The 15,599-nt window shown below is 35.5% G+C and overlaps 1 protein-coding gene across 6 annotated transcripts in view; it reads right to left on the bottom strand.

Moving 5' to 3' along the window:
- Window positions 1–15,599, bottom strand: part of Acaca (acetyl-CoA carboxylase alpha) — a 226,922-nt gene that overhangs the window by 98,106 nt on the left and 113,217 nt on the right. For all 6 annotated transcript variants that reach the window (XM_077801005.1, XM_026398068.2, XM_026398066.2 and 3 more), the window contains 6 exons: window positions 14,794–14,890; window positions 13,546–13,653; window positions 8,893–8,949; window positions 8,584–8,628; window positions 1,728–1,769; window positions 90–305 (listed from right to left, as the gene is read on the bottom strand). In XM_077801005.1, the coding sequence (XP_077657131.1) occupies window positions 90–305; window positions 1,728–1,769; window positions 8,584–8,628; window positions 8,893–8,949; window positions 13,546–13,653; window positions 14,794–14,890 (565 nt within the window). The remainder of the gene's footprint in view (window positions 1–89; window positions 306–1,727; window positions 1,770–8,583; window positions 8,629–8,892; window positions 8,950–13,545; window positions 13,654–14,793; window positions 14,891–15,599) is intronic.

Raw genomic sequence — 15,599 nt, 5'->3', positions numbered from 1 at the left:
ATTCAAACAATGAAAACATGATTTTGAACCTTTTTTATTTCTCTACCCCTTCCCTCAGGGATAACTTCCCATTGAAGTACAGCACCTACCTTGGTGACCAGATCGGAATGTCTGATGATTGCACGAACAAAGAACCTGTAATCTGTCACTTCTGTGCCAACTTCTACCTTAGCTGCCCCAAGATATAGGTGCATCTTGTGGTTAGCACATGGAATGGCAGTGAGGTCAAAATTTCTCATCCGGTTCAGCTCTAACTGGAAAGCTAGAGCAGGTTCCAGGTGACGATAGATTCGGTCCTCCTCAAACTGATCACAAGAATCAGACAAAAAATAGCTCACAAGAGGTAGTTATAAGATTATGATTACATAGGTAAAAGAGATGCTTGAAAATAGCAATGAAGGTATGATGCACTAATAAGCAAAAGAAAATAAGCTACATATAAGATATTGCTAAGGCTACTGCTATAGCTTATGTAAGATTAGGCACTAAGGTACCCATGCACTTAACTTTTCAACATATATGCTTTTTCAAGTGGTGATGCTCCCCATTAAAAACAAGGACACTGGGCATGTTGGTCATGTATATAATCCCAGCAACTTGAGAGCCTGAGGTAGAAGGATTGAAAACTCATGGCCAGCCTCAGCAACTTAGCAAGGCCCTAAGCAACTTAATGAGACCTTGTCTCAAAATAAAAAATAAAAAGCTGAAGATGTGGCTCAGTGGTTAAGGACTCGTATGTTCACTCCCAGGTACTAAAGAACCAAAAATGAACAAACAAAAAGTTACAAACAAGGGGCTGAGAATGTGGCTCAGGCGGTAGCGCCCTCGTCTGGCATGCGTGCGGCCCGGGTTCGATCCTCAGCACCACATACCAACAAAGATGTTGTGTTCACCGAGAACTAAAAAATAAATATTAAAAATTCTCTCTCTCTCTCTCCTCTCTCTCTCTCTCTTTAAAAAAAAAAAGTTACAAACAAGCAAAAAATTTCAATTCCCTTGGAACTCCTATGGCATTTAATGTTATAACTCATTTTTTACCCTTAACTACAAACTGCTTCACATTAACATTTATTCACATGCTGATGTTTTAGGTTAACCCAAAAAGTCTAAAATGCTAAAGGACAGAACTTAAATCTTACCATTTATGACACACTACAAAGAACACAGTAAATGCTCAATAAATAAACATCATTTTTCAAAAAAGGTATTTGGCTTTGGAACCTAATATATCCACAGATATATAATTATGCAACTTTTTCAAAAGTTTTATTAGTACATTTACTGTGTGTTTGCTTGAAACTAAATTGTTTTTCCAGAGTACATGTCAACTGAGTGAACAGTGAGCCAGCACCAAAAATATAAGCTGGTAACAAGAAGAAACAAACATAGTATGAACTACTATACTTTAAAATTGAAAAACAAATGCATGGGAACAAGAGTTGAACATAAGTTGTGACAAGAATAATTCTACAATGCAGTATTGTTTAATATCACATCATTAGGATTGTTTTGAAGGATAGGGATGATTTTGAAAGTTATTGTTTTCTTTGGGTAGCTCAACACATTTGATTGTTTCCTAAATCAAACTCTTTCTGAAGGGAGTGTGCTTTAGTTCTAAAACACATGTAAACAAAGAGAAACACAAGTTCAATCAGAGAAAGAATGGGAAAGATAAGAAAACAGGAAAAAAAAATTCAAAGGGTAGGAATCTAGCAATCAGTCCTTACCTTATCCCTTGCTCGGAATGTGAAAAACTTAGGGAATTCTCTCTGTTAAAGAAGTGGGTAAAATGTGTCAGTCCTTCATAGATGTGGCCCTCCAGAAACAAACAGTATAGAAGAAGCTGGGCATCTAGAACAGTTTTCCAGAAAACGTGCTCCTCATCTAAGCCTCGTCCACAGAATGTGAATGGTCCTCTGAGTAATCATCACTTTGACCTCACTTTCAAATTTGAGAATTACCACATTACGTAAGTTTAGATTTTAAAGTATCTCCTGTCTCCAAAGTAAAAAATTTATAATGTTTTCATGTCTCAAACTAAAACTTCCTGGGTGTTTTCTTGGCAAAATCTGGCAAATAAAACCAACATTACCCTTATGCTGCAGACACTGCAATAATAGTTACTAGAATGATTTCCCAAGTTTCTCCTAAACAAACTCTTAATGCAAACTAGACAGACAGCATAGAATCTTCAGTCCGTGGTGTTTTTTCTCCCCCTACATTCATTCTCAAGTCAATAATGTCAAGAGTATAAAAAATATTTCAAGACAAAGAAAACTATTAGATACTACTTTGGACACTACCACTCTATAGGAAAGAAAGGGTAGAACTAGTGAACTTATAATCATTAGGTCTTAACGCTATTTTGCAGAGCATTACACAAGAAAGCAACCAATTTACTAGAACCTTATTAATTAACAAAGATGAATTCAATTAGTAGAGTTCATTAGTTTCTGAAATTTAACTTATTAACACCAAATACCCCTGTTTCTCGGATGGAAAGTTCTACTGGCAGTGTTGGAATCAAGTCGTTACTATTTGCCTCGATAGGAGGTTTCATTAGGCATCTTCTTCATTATGAGTGCAATATAATCAAACACTTATTGGTACAAGGCAAAGAGACCAGGACTAGCTGCCTACATATCCTTCAGTGGGCTTTAGGAGCCTTGAAGAAAAGATGTACTGAAAATCTTCTAGATGGCAGTCATTCTCATATGTTATCCCAGTGAATGTTTGCAACAACCTCAAGGGAGTCTTTATGACCCCCATTTTACAGATGAGCAAGTATTGGTTTAAGTGATATGCCCAGGATCATAGAACATAAACTTGGGTCTCTCTGATGCAACAGCCATACCCTTCCACCTCTCAAGTGCAGGGCATCATTACTCTATTCTTTTATAATCCAAACGTCTCCTTAGAGGATTTAGCTTCATGAGACAACAAAACAAAACAACAGAACAACAAAATGACCCCCTAGAAAACTCAGACTTTGTTTGGTGGAGAGGAGGCAGAAAACAAACGAACAAAGCAAAACTTGTGCTAAAAACTTGTGGTTTATGAATTTACTGAAAACTTGAATACTTTCCACAGGTATTATACTGTATCCTTACCTTGCACAGTTAATACACCTTTTCATATTTTTCTCGGTGTTTTAACTATAAAAGTGATTTTAACATACTTCTACAAGTGCATTTACTATGCCCAGGGATATCACTTGTCCAGAGTTGGGTCTTTAAAAGCCCTTTGAAGGTGGATTTTACACAGAACTGATCTTTTACTAATGACATTTTGTTCTAAATAATTCTCTGATGTTCTCCCCTCCCCCTGCCCCAGTGTCAGTGAAGCACATGGGGATAACTTCAAGGTGAAGCAGGAATACATTCAGCTGAGTTGTCAGTAGATTTCATGCTCATGGATTTATATAATCTAATTTTGGCTTTATTCTAGTGAAGTTTAGCTTTCACTGTATTACCTAGAAAGTAACACATGTCATAAAGGATGGGTAACAAAATCTTTCCATGGAACTAACTCCCTGAAAGAATAGTCATCAAGGAGAGTGACAATATAATTTTTAAGTATATATTTTTCTATTCTGCCTGAACTATTAGCTAATTAATTAAAATAATTTTTTAGTATATCATTTATCCAATCGTACACATTATTACATTTTCTTTCAAACACAAAACCATTTTCCTTCAGAAACAATACCAATAAAAAATGCTTTCTTTTCCACTAAACAAATTAAGAAAATTTATAGTAAATAGCAGGCACAAAAGCAAATGGTTTGAATGGAAATACTTTTATTGCAAATAATGAAAGAAAATGATTTTGGTGGAGGGTGAACTATGTGTAGGTGACAAGACTGAGCAAATTGTTAAAAAAAAAACAATTTCATTAAGGTTAGCTTTAAAAAAAAGACATCATGAGATGATATAAAAGCAAACTTTTTTTTTTTCAAACATGTGAGCAAATTTTTAGCTCCACAGTAAATTTAAATATTGAACATTCAAAAAGGGGGGTGGTAAGAACTTTCATGTAATGGGAAAGCAGGACTATTGAGAAATTCTTTGGGAGACCAGAAGTCTGAAGACTTTTATAGAAAGCCACTCAAAACAAAACAAAACAAAACAAAACAAAAAAAAAAAAAAAAAACCACCACCACAGAACCACAGAAAAGAAATCTAAAAGTCTGATCCTTCATCTCACCTCATCTTCATACTGCCAATTTTTCCACTAACAGCACTCATGCTTATTCCATCACTAATGTAATTGCTTTCCAGGCATTCTACTAGTGTTATGGGCAAATATCATAATTGAATGTACACAAAGAAAAACCCTCTTAATGTTCTGGTACCAAAAACAAAAGAATGTAACATTTCTCAGGAAGAAATTATACCCCTGCTGTGTTCTAATCAGCCAACCATCATCAAGACAATCAAAATAATTTGCCTAAATTAGCCAATCAAGACACCCTGCAAATCAGAGAATGTGAAAACCTGCAACAGAAAACATCATAGCTGATTATGATACTAATAATCGTGTTAAAAACCTAATGAGATGAAGAAATTGGGAGCTTGCTGGTGCAATTCTCTTTTACCTCAACATGCTGAGAACTAATTATATAGACTGTAATTAAAACAAAAACCCATACCAAACCCTCTGAAAACTCATGGTTGGTCCACTAGCAAACAGAACTACCTTTTTGGAAAGAAAGGTTGAAAGGAAGGAAAGAAGGAAGAATAGACAGACATATACACATAAATACATGAATTATGAAACTTGACAACTGTTTGTGAGTGAGCTCGTCCCTCAAAACTTAAATAATCCAAAACATTTAATTTTAAAGTGGGAGTCACTCATAACAATCATAAAACTATAATTATTTCTTGGGAAATGCGCAAAAATTTTTAAAAATCTCATGAAATCTTACATGTAAGAAAGGAAAAAAACCATTTTATTAACAGATGCAAAACTGCTTGATTAGAATCTTTTCACAATTTTTGGACCTGATGTTTTGATTTAAGTCGCAAAGGAAAGGAAGAAATCCTGAAAATATGCATTTTAGTCTCCTTAAAAAGCACTTTGCTGGAGCTGAGGATGTAGTTCAGTGATAGAGCACCTACCTAGCACATGTGAGGCACTGGGTTTGATCTGCAGCACCACATAAAAATAAATAAATAAAATAAAGGCACTGTGTCCAAAGCACTTTGCTAATTTATAGCCAAGCATATTCCACCATGCAGTGGTGCATGCCTATAATCCCAGCAATTGGGAGGCTGAGGCAGGAGGGCCACAAGTTCAAGGCCAGCCTGGTGATTGAGCAAGAACCTGTCTCAATATAAAAATTAAAAAAGGGATGGGGAGTGTAGCTCAGTGGTAGAGAGCCCAGGGGTTTAAAAAAAAAAATGATATCTCTTCCCCAAAACCATGATATCTCCCAAATTTGTACCCTCTGCTACACTTTTTAGAATTCCAGACCAGAAATGTGAGTGAAAGTAACAGAGAGTGAGTTGGTGAATTTTAACTAATAACACTGTAGAGCTACATCTTAGACAGCTGCAGAAAATAGCTACAAAAATTCAAGGAGCCTCTTTTGCTTTGAAAGATACTTCTTTTTAATACAATAATTTATATATATATATATATATATATATATATATATATATATATATATATATATTTAATACTTTCTGCTTAAATATCCATTTTAAGCAGCTATGTTTTAAAGTCCCATTACGAGTATTTGATTCAATTAGGTGGTTATGGAAATGGACTGACACCGAACTTCCTTATAGTCAGTGAGCATTGCCATCTCAGAACAAGTCCCCACTTAGAGTAAAGCTAGCTAGAGTGGCTGGCTTTCTGGGGACTATGGTGACTATACAGTACTGGAAATGCTTAGAGACGGCACTGATACCTGAATAAACACCTCAAAATATACACACTCTCCAGGAACTTCTCTTCTGGTCCTCATTTGCCTTGTTCTAGTTCTGAAGCAGTCTGAAAGACCATGACTATGAAACAGCATAGCTTGCTTCATTCCATAACAACACTGATCAAAACTTGGTAACCTTCCTTTTCTCCTTGCCCCCTCACGTGTGCATTCTCTCTTCTATTCAATAATATAGGGATTTCACAGTGTAGAACAGGTAGGCTGCATACATCACAGTGGATTACCAAGAAGCCAGAGAGATCAAGGGATTCATCTCTAACACTCCTGGAAAGCTTCCTATTTTTCACACTACACTAACTATGGCCAAGCACATATCAAATGACATGACAGAGGCTAAGCATCCTTCATGAATGGCAAGCTTCCACCAACAGACAAATTCACAGGAGCACTATGATAGCAAGCCCTGGATTTGTACAGGCTTCCTGGCCATTGTAGATCCTGGATAGAATTCAGTAATAGTTGTCCTTGTCCCCAGTGAAATCACTAACCATTTCTAAGGAACATAACATAAAGCACCCCCAACTACTCTGACATTCAATTCTTTAAAGCAAATCTAATCTACACTTAAACCTTAATGTTCTCTATGCTCTAAAGCAGACTTTCCTACACTCAGGACAAATCAAGTCACTTGATAATTTCACTGATTTCCCACTCAATGCCACTATAAATAGGAACAGTGATTGCCAGGCAAGACCTCCTGCTGATCTCATTTCCTAACAGATTTTGCCTAAACATGTCCCCATTGAACAGAAATCCAGAAATATTAGGACAGTCGGGAGGAAACGTCTTAGAGCTGTTAGACATACTCTAGGACATGACATAGATTCAGAGAGATAAGAATTGGTTTTTATTTTGTGTGTTAGTTAATAGCTTAAAATAATTTTTTAAATGTTAGTAAGAACGAGTAATTTTAAGTTAAAAAATTTAGTGAACTGTTGTAATTGATCATGGAATGCTTATTATAGGAAACCAGTTAGTATACTAGAGACATGAAGACTCCATCTGCACTATTAACAAAAAGGAAAAGAATTTTACAAATTCAGCATCATTCCCCAAAATAATATGCTATTATTCCAAACTCAGTGACAAAAAGAAAAAGCACACTAACATTTAAGAACCTTGACTGATACTTTTCCAAAATCCAGGGATGACTATGGTATGTCTATCTTAGCTTTGACCAGTCATAGTGTTTATTCATGGGCTTTCATATTCTGTCCCCAAATATCAATTTTATTCTCTAAGCTCCTGATTTTTCTTCCTAAAGCCCCAGGGTTCTCTTTAAGCTCCTCATACTTCTCCAGTGACTTCAGTTTCCTATCTAAAGTTATTGATTGATATATATCTGCACTCTGCTTGATTTCCTGACATCAATAACACAAGGGAGCTGTATAGTCCACAACATTTCCTAAAGCATTTCAGAAAATCCTAGCTCTTTAGTTTGCAGGGTAGGCTCTCTTGGTTCTCTACAGACTAGTTCAGCAAGGTGAATTGTAAGAGGAGAAACAAAATGTCAAGTGTTAGAGACTTAATAAACAAAAGGGCAATAAAAGCAATCACACATAGGTCTTTGAATTTAGAAAGTCTTTTCCAGAATCTCAAATGTTATCTTCATTATTACAAATGAGTAGGGCTTGAAAACTAGATTATCTTAATTGCTAAAACAAAACAAACAGAAAAGCAAAATGAAATAACATTTTTCATCAGGAAAATTGAGACTTCCTAACATCCTCTGGAATCTTTCTTAGTTATATTAGAATTAATTTTTAGTGAGATATTTTGACTATAATCAGTCATTTTGAGAATGACATCTTGACTGTGAACTAGATCTTTCACTTTACTGCTGTAATCATACTAGGTTTGATCACATGGGTATACTACAGTTGAGATACCAGGCTATTAACTTAGTTGTCTTTCACATAAAAACTTTAATTTCATACATATTAAAAGTCAATTCAAGGGCTGGGACTGTAGCTCAGTGGCAGAGCACCGCATAGAATTTGTGAGGCCCTGGTTTGATCCTTAGCACCACATAAAAATCAAACAATAAAGAAATGCTGTCCATCTACAACTACAAAAAAAAATTTTTTTAAGTCAATTCAGTTAAATGGAACTACAAACAAAAGAATACTTAATTTTTATTTATTTCCTATTCTTAGAATTAACATAAGATAAAAATAGAAACTTTGGCTCTGCTACAGCATTTTTAATAATAAATCACTATTCTTCAGAAGTGAGATTTCTTGATAATAGAACTTGAATCCATATTTGGTAGAAGCCAAAACCTCAGAGTACAACTGATTATTTTTGATTATTGATTCACTATGTGCACAGAAGAAATTATTAGTTCCTACTTCTACCTATTCATCTGAAGAAAAGCATATGCTCATCCTTAACTATTTCTCAGAGAAACATTAAGAATTCATTATAAGATTTTTTAAAAAAAGGAAAAAAACTTTTGCTGGAACACTTGATAGAGGGATTGAATATTCATCATAATACTTTCTAAATGAAGAGAGACCAAACATCAGCAGTCTAAACCCTTCTAAATAACTCAGATATATTCTATTTCAGTTATTGGTGGCAAACAGATAAAACAGTAAGTCGTTTTCATAATTGTTCCTTTTACTTACATGAAATCTCTGATCCACTTCACAGTTGACCTGCTTTCTAAAATCCTTTCAAGTAAGACAGAAAGAAAAAAAAACAATAGAAACCACCAATTAGTAATAACATTTTAAATGAACTGAGTAATGAGTTTAGAAAGCCCTTCCCAGAATCTCAAATGTTTTGTCTAATGTTTATTAAAAATTAAATTTATAGGAAAAGTTATTTCTCTGTATAAGTTCTGTAAATAAGCATATTACTACAATCCCACTTTATTTTAAAAATTGTGGTAAGAGCACAAGAAATACACATACAATTTCCATTTCAATCAATACCTTTTGAGCAACCAGAAAAGTAAGGCGTCGGATTCCATGTTCAACCAAGGTAGCTTTCTATGAAGAAACACATAAAATAAGATAGATGACATCTCCATTCTACCTAAATTTTACCCTGTTCAATCCTTGTAACACTCTGTTTGGGTTAAGCACCCTATTTGGATATTTGTAATCTCAGCTCTGAATCTTCAAACTTGCAAATAAACAGATTTTAACATGGCTCCTGTGGCTAAGTCTTAAGGAATAGGTTTTATATTGATTTGCAAAAAAATTGAAAGAAAACTTTGTGGAAGAGAAAGGGTTATATGAAATCACCTAAGTTCTGTCAGAATTGCTTCACACCAAAGTAAGCCTACAATTCATGTTTTTAGAAATTAAAGTAATTGGTTGTGTATTTAAATGTGAAGATTAATACTACTGATGTATAAGCTAAATGAAATCAAGTAGATGAAAATAAAGAACTTTCTATGAAACAGAAAATAGGTTCTAAACTTTTATTTAGAATATAGATATCACCTACCATTAGATATAGCATTTCTAGAATCTAACAAATCCTAACCTTTCAGTTCTTCTAAAACAATTCCCCCTTACTTTACATGGAGTTATTTCTTGGCATAGGCAAATGGTATATTAGGAGTAAACAAAGACTAGAAATCTCAAGATAGCCTCTTAAGAGAGTCTTGGACCTCTGGAAACTAGCCTCTCTCTATCCTTTACTATTCACTTACCTCAAAAAGCAAAGAAACAGAGTATGAATTAAATGAAAGACATGCTTTTAAGAGTACTAACAAAGGGGCTACATGGCAACATATAGAAAAAACGATCCCACCAATTGAATGACTTCAGAGAATATATTAATAGTACAAACAGAAAAAAATACATGGCCTTTTACAACCTACATCCAGACTTAAGTTTGATAACATTTCTTGCTATAACTCTAACCAAGAGATATGTTCAAAAGCCAATTATTTTTTTTAATTTGTTCTAATTAGTTATACATGACAGTAGAATGTGTTTTGACACAAGCCAATTCTTAATTTTCATTTTTTTTTTAAATCCAAATTTGCTTCCCCACCTTTTTTTTTAAATCCAAATTTGCTTCCCCTTATAAAGAAGCATGTTTCTGGGACATTTTCTCGCATTTCTCTATTTCTTCTACGGTATTGCTGAGTAATAAATTGACCTTACTAACAGTACAAGCAAAAAATACAGGAAAAATAAATTTTATATATATAAATTCTAATAATAAATTCCTAGGTCAAATGTAAGTTTTGATCCAACTACACTTAAAAAATATTCCATACTCATCATGCTCCTTAGCATAAATAACCAAATACTGACACTACAATAAGGAAAAAACTGGGTAGAAAGAAAAGGGGTGTGGTGGTAACCAGGAACAGAAGCATTCCTTCTGACACCAACAAAGAATTCCACTATAGTCAGGTCCTTCAAAGGCAAACATCAATAGCTATGTTCTGGCAAGGGAAGAAAATAACTTTAATAATGCCATGATTTAAAATCAAAACTGTTATTGCTTTTAAAATTCCACAAGTGGCTGACAATAACAGCAGAGCAACAGGATTCTGATTACATTGTAATAATGTGGGTCTCACAGCAAGTCCACAGCTATTACCCAGCGATTAGGCGTCAGCACCTGGAGAAACTCCATTTACACTGACTGCTTCAATCTCCTCCACAAGTCATTTACAAATATATGATCCTAATTTCTATGAGAGAAAAAAAGACATGCTGGGACTAGAAGATTATTTGGACAATTTGGATCAACCTATTTGATAGTTTAATGCGTACGTTAAAAAAAAAAAACTTTCTAAACTGCTATGAGCATGATCATGAAGTGAAAAACAAAACTAGTTATCACTTCAGCTTTCTTTTCTTAAATTGCTTTTCCTTCCTTTTCTTCTTTCATTTATATTTTTAAATAAGGAGATGAAAATGCCAAATATTTCTAGATAAACACAATACCTGATGCAGTTAATAGCTTCTCTTGGCCTGGAATGTCAGCATAGTCTGACCCTTCTGAATAACCTTAGGCAAAGACTAGATTTCTCTGTGTCACAGCTTATAAGTCAAATAAAGAAAAAAATAATCCCTTATTGCTTATTCATGTTAAATAAATTTGTATATTTTATAACTAAATAAATAAAGACCCTACCTCTTTAAATCTGTGTGATGATATACAATATTTAGATCTGAAGGTGATAAATAATCTAAAGTTGTGGTCAATTATGGAAAAAATCAAATACAGGCACAATCAGTGCTTCAAAATGTGGGAAGAAATTTTCATAGATTTATTTCATGAAGCAGTAGTGGCAGCCACCATATACAACTTTGGATTCTTCCACTAAAGGTCACTGGCCTCACTGGCCTTATGGGGTCACTGACCAAGAACAAGAAGGAAGGTAAATTGCTCTTCTAAAGAAAAATTCCCAGGCATGTCACCTACTTTTCTTTCTCTGAAAGTACCTTTTACTTATGTTGGCCACTGCAATCCTTGATAGCATAGCTAGTCTATGTGCCCTGAGAGTATTATGGAGTAAATGCTGATGCATGTTAATTACAAAGTTTCCAACTTTTCCCTAGGTATCTATCATTAGAATTACATGATTTGAATGCCAGTGGCACTAATTGTTTATACTGCTGAATTAAGTTTTTAAAACATCTATTGAATTTTTTCTCTAAAACAAGCACTGTAGACTAAGTGCTATCCATTCAAAGAGAACACATGGTCTGGCCATTAAAGGCAGTTTTGTATTTGTTTTTTTTTTGCAGTACTGGGGGTTGAATAAGGGCCTCACGCATGCTAGACAAACAGTTTACCACTGAGCTACACCAAATTAAAGGCAGTTTAAGAGGGTGCTTTGGCATTTATGACATACCATAACGAAATGTTAACTGTAGGGAGTGGGATGTATGTAGTTCAGTGGTAGAACATTTGCCTACTATGTGTGAAATTCTAGGTTTAATCCTCAGCACCATACAACAAAATTAACTATAGATTATCGTTTTCAGCATGCCTATCCTGTCCCCTCAATTTCACTATAAGAATCTTTATAGATAAAAACCATTCTTATTTATTTATTTATTTTTTAGTTGTAGGTGGACACAATACCTTTTATGAATTTATTTTTATGTGGTGCTGAGGATCAATCCTAGGGTCTCACATGTGCTAGACGAGTGCTCTACCACTGAGCTACCACCCAAGCCCAAATAAAAACTATTCTTATTGCTAATAAATATATGGTAATGAGTAATTCATGGGAGTTACTCAGAGATAATGAGTTACTCAGAAGTCCTCACTAAAGAGGTAAAATTTGAGACAGTTCTTAAGCAGAAGGGAGAAAGGGAGGAAAAAACTTTCTAGGTGAGAGGTGAAGGAAAATGATGAGACTTTAAGTTCAGACTATGGAGTTTATAAATGTGAGATATCAAACTGATATAAATTGAAAGGAGGATGGAAGCATAACTAAGAAAGAAGAGAAAGACAGAGAAGGGATTTGTGTTGTGTTTGGGCTTACACATGTGGAATTAGGAAACAAAAGAGGCTGGGTATGGTGGCACATGCCTATAATCCTAGCTGCTTGGGAGGCTGAGGCAGGAGAATCATGAGTTCAAAGCCAGCATCAGCAAAAAGTTAGGCACTAAGCAACTGGGTTAGATCATGTCTCTAAATAAAATACAAAACAGGGCTGGAGATGAGGCTCAGTGGTCGAGAGCCCCCTGAGTTCAATCCCTGGTACCTGCCCCCAAAAAAATGTACTTAAAAAAAAAAAAAGACATAAAATATTAAGGAGGGGCTGGGGATGTGGCTCAAGCGGTAGCGCACTCGCCTGGCATGCGGGCGGCCCGGGTTCGATCCTCAGCACCACATACAAACAAAGATGTTGTGTCTGCCGAAAACTAAAAAAATAAATATTAAAATTCTCTCTCTCAAAAAAAAAAAAAATAGAATTCTTAAAAAAAAATATTAAGGAGGTGACTGGAATTTTAAGACTAGAAAGCTTAAACTTTTAGGAACATAACTTTCCTTAAAAACATTTCAAATATTTGTTGACACAAAAAGATATTCATAGCCATAGCCAGGTGCAATGGTGCACACCTGTAATCCCTGCGGCGTGGGAGCCTGAGGCAGGAGGATAGCGAGTTCAAAGCCAGCCTCAGCAAAAACGAGGTGCTGAGCAACTCAATGAGACCCTGTCTCTAAATAAAATACAAAATAGGACTGCAGATGTGGCTCAATGGCCGAGTGCCCCTGAGTTCAATCCCCAGTTCCCGCCTCCAAATTTCTTTAGAATTTTATCCTTATAGACAGAACTAGCCACAATTCTGATGGTTATGATAAAAGACATAGCCATTATAAATGATAAACCTTACAAGTAGCAACGGATAAAAGGATGGTTTTTGTCAGGCACAGTGTTGCACACTCATAATTCCAGTAAATAATGAGGAGTTTGAGGTCAGTCTTAGCAATTTAGTGCCACTCTATCTTTAAAAAAAAAAAAAGGTTCAGTGGTAGAACACTTGCCTAGCATGTGCCAGGTCCTAGGTTCAATCCCCATTCTGGTGCGAGGTGGGGGATGCCTTTGACAACCAGCAGGAAGGGCCACCACCAGCTTCGCTTAATCAAGGACTTACATTTTGTTGCGTAAACTCTCTGAACATTGCTGCCAGCCTGTCGTCCTCAATATCACCATCAGTCTTGATAGCCACATTCAGAATGTGAATTGGTTCATCCCTGGGGACCTGGAACCCAAGAACACAAACCAAAGAAAAGATGACACTGGCTAACACAGAAGCAGGAATAAGTTATAGTACCTGGCAGAATAACATAAAAAGAAGTCCACCTCCACAGGTTGTTCTGGTTTTCTAATCAGTAGGAATAAGCAAACAGAAGTACTGCCTAACAGCCACAAAAGAAACTAAATAAAACACATAAAAGATAAGCCAGCAAAGGTATTAGCTTGAATTAGCTTTAACTTGACTTGACATGAACTTGAAGACTACCATGTCTCAACTTTTTCACTACCAAAATGGGAGTTAAACCATTTTATTTGCCACCATTCTTCAATGAATGTGAAGAGAAATGAGTGAAAGAAACCATCTGACCATATTCTCACATAAAATATCTCCTTATGGTTCATCCAACACTGGAAGTACCAAACTATGGGAAAATAATGTTGTAGGTGAAGAACAGAACAATGTGTTCACTAAGAAATGAAAAGAAGAGATTTCATCAAAGTATGAAGTTTTAAACAAATATCTATTTTTCTGCAGTCTAAAAATCTACTATTCCCTGAGGACTATAATAACACCAAGATGAAAAGATACAAACCATAACCGAGTAAAAATTCAGCAATCAAGGTTCAAATCTTTAAAACAACATGCAGAGACTGAGAGGCAGCTGCAATGGATATAGCTGAGTCCATTCTACACTATGGGTTCTAAGATTAATTAGTATTTCTTTAAATTAAGAATTTAGCCAGGCACAGTAATACATGCCAGTAACTGCAGCTACTACAGAGGATGAGGCAGGCGGATTGAAAGTTTGAGGCCAACCTGAAGAACTTAGAGAGATCCTGTCTCAAAAACAAAAAGGGCTGAGGAAGTAGTTCAGTAGTGAGCACCCCTGGGTTCAATCCCCAGTACCACAAAAAAAGGAAAAAAAATTCATGACCTGTTTCCAAAAATATTTCAATGAGGCACATTAAATTAAAAAATGTAAAGTAGGGTTAAAAAGTAAGTTCTTCTCTATCATATCCCAAAGTCAGAAAAACAGTACAAGTCCTGTGTCTCCATATGTTCCAAAGTCAGAAAGATAGTATATAGTACAAGTCCTGTGTCTGAAAGAACAAAGTAGTCTCCCAAAGGGGTTACTCACTATACCTTGTCTTCATCATATAGAGATGTATGGCCTGCCTCTGGGAATGTGGGGCTTTGGGGTGGGGAGTCGGAGAAGCAGCCCATCACGTCATCAAATATTCTGAAAAATACAGAGAAACACCCACCATGAAAATCTGAGTGGCAGAAAACCTAAGTGGCAGGAAACTAATGCTACCATTGGCAGTTCAGTCTAAAAGAATAATCTATGCTGCCCTGTGCTCAATAGTCAACTGAATAGAATCACCAGTGGCTAGAGATGACATGCAAAATTTCACCAAGTGGCAGAAATTAGGAGGATAGATTGTTTAAACTTTAATATACCATATATATTTTTTCTTTTTAAAAAAGAAAGATCTAGTGCTTTTTTTGTTTTGTTTGTTTCGCTATATGTAAGATATGAGCACTGCTGTCATCATCAGTCTTAAAGTAACAGAAAGAGCCTGGGACTGGAGCAGTGACAGACCAATGTAATTACCCCTCCCCCTAGGGTAATGCATCAGTATACATCAAGAGATAGATGCTGAATGCATTTAATCAAAAGATGTATCGTCTCTGGTGGGGCTCACTCTAGTGTTGTGTTTAATTTCTCCTGACATTTCACTCATCACAGAGCAGACAGCTTCTTCTGTTAGCTTCTAAGGAAAAGATGATTTTTGTTTGTTTCTTTTTTTTTTTTCTGACCAGGTTCATACTACAAGCAGAGGCTTGTAGAGTCTGAATGAGAGATGGAAATGAAAGGATATATATTTCTCTGAAGGCATATACAATAAGGGTGATACCTCTTTAACTAGTTCATGGCCATTCTGGGG

Source organism: Urocitellus parryii, chromosome 7 (genome assembly GCF_045843805.1).
Source record: "Urocitellus parryii isolate mUroPar1 chromosome 7, mUroPar1.hap1, whole genome shotgun sequence".
In the NCBI taxonomy this organism is placed as follows: domain Eukaryota; kingdom Metazoa; phylum Chordata; class Mammalia; order Rodentia; family Sciuridae; genus Urocitellus; species Urocitellus parryii.
The sequence above is the reverse complement of the archived record's forward strand: the minus strand, read 5'-3'. Positions and strand labels throughout refer to the sequence as shown.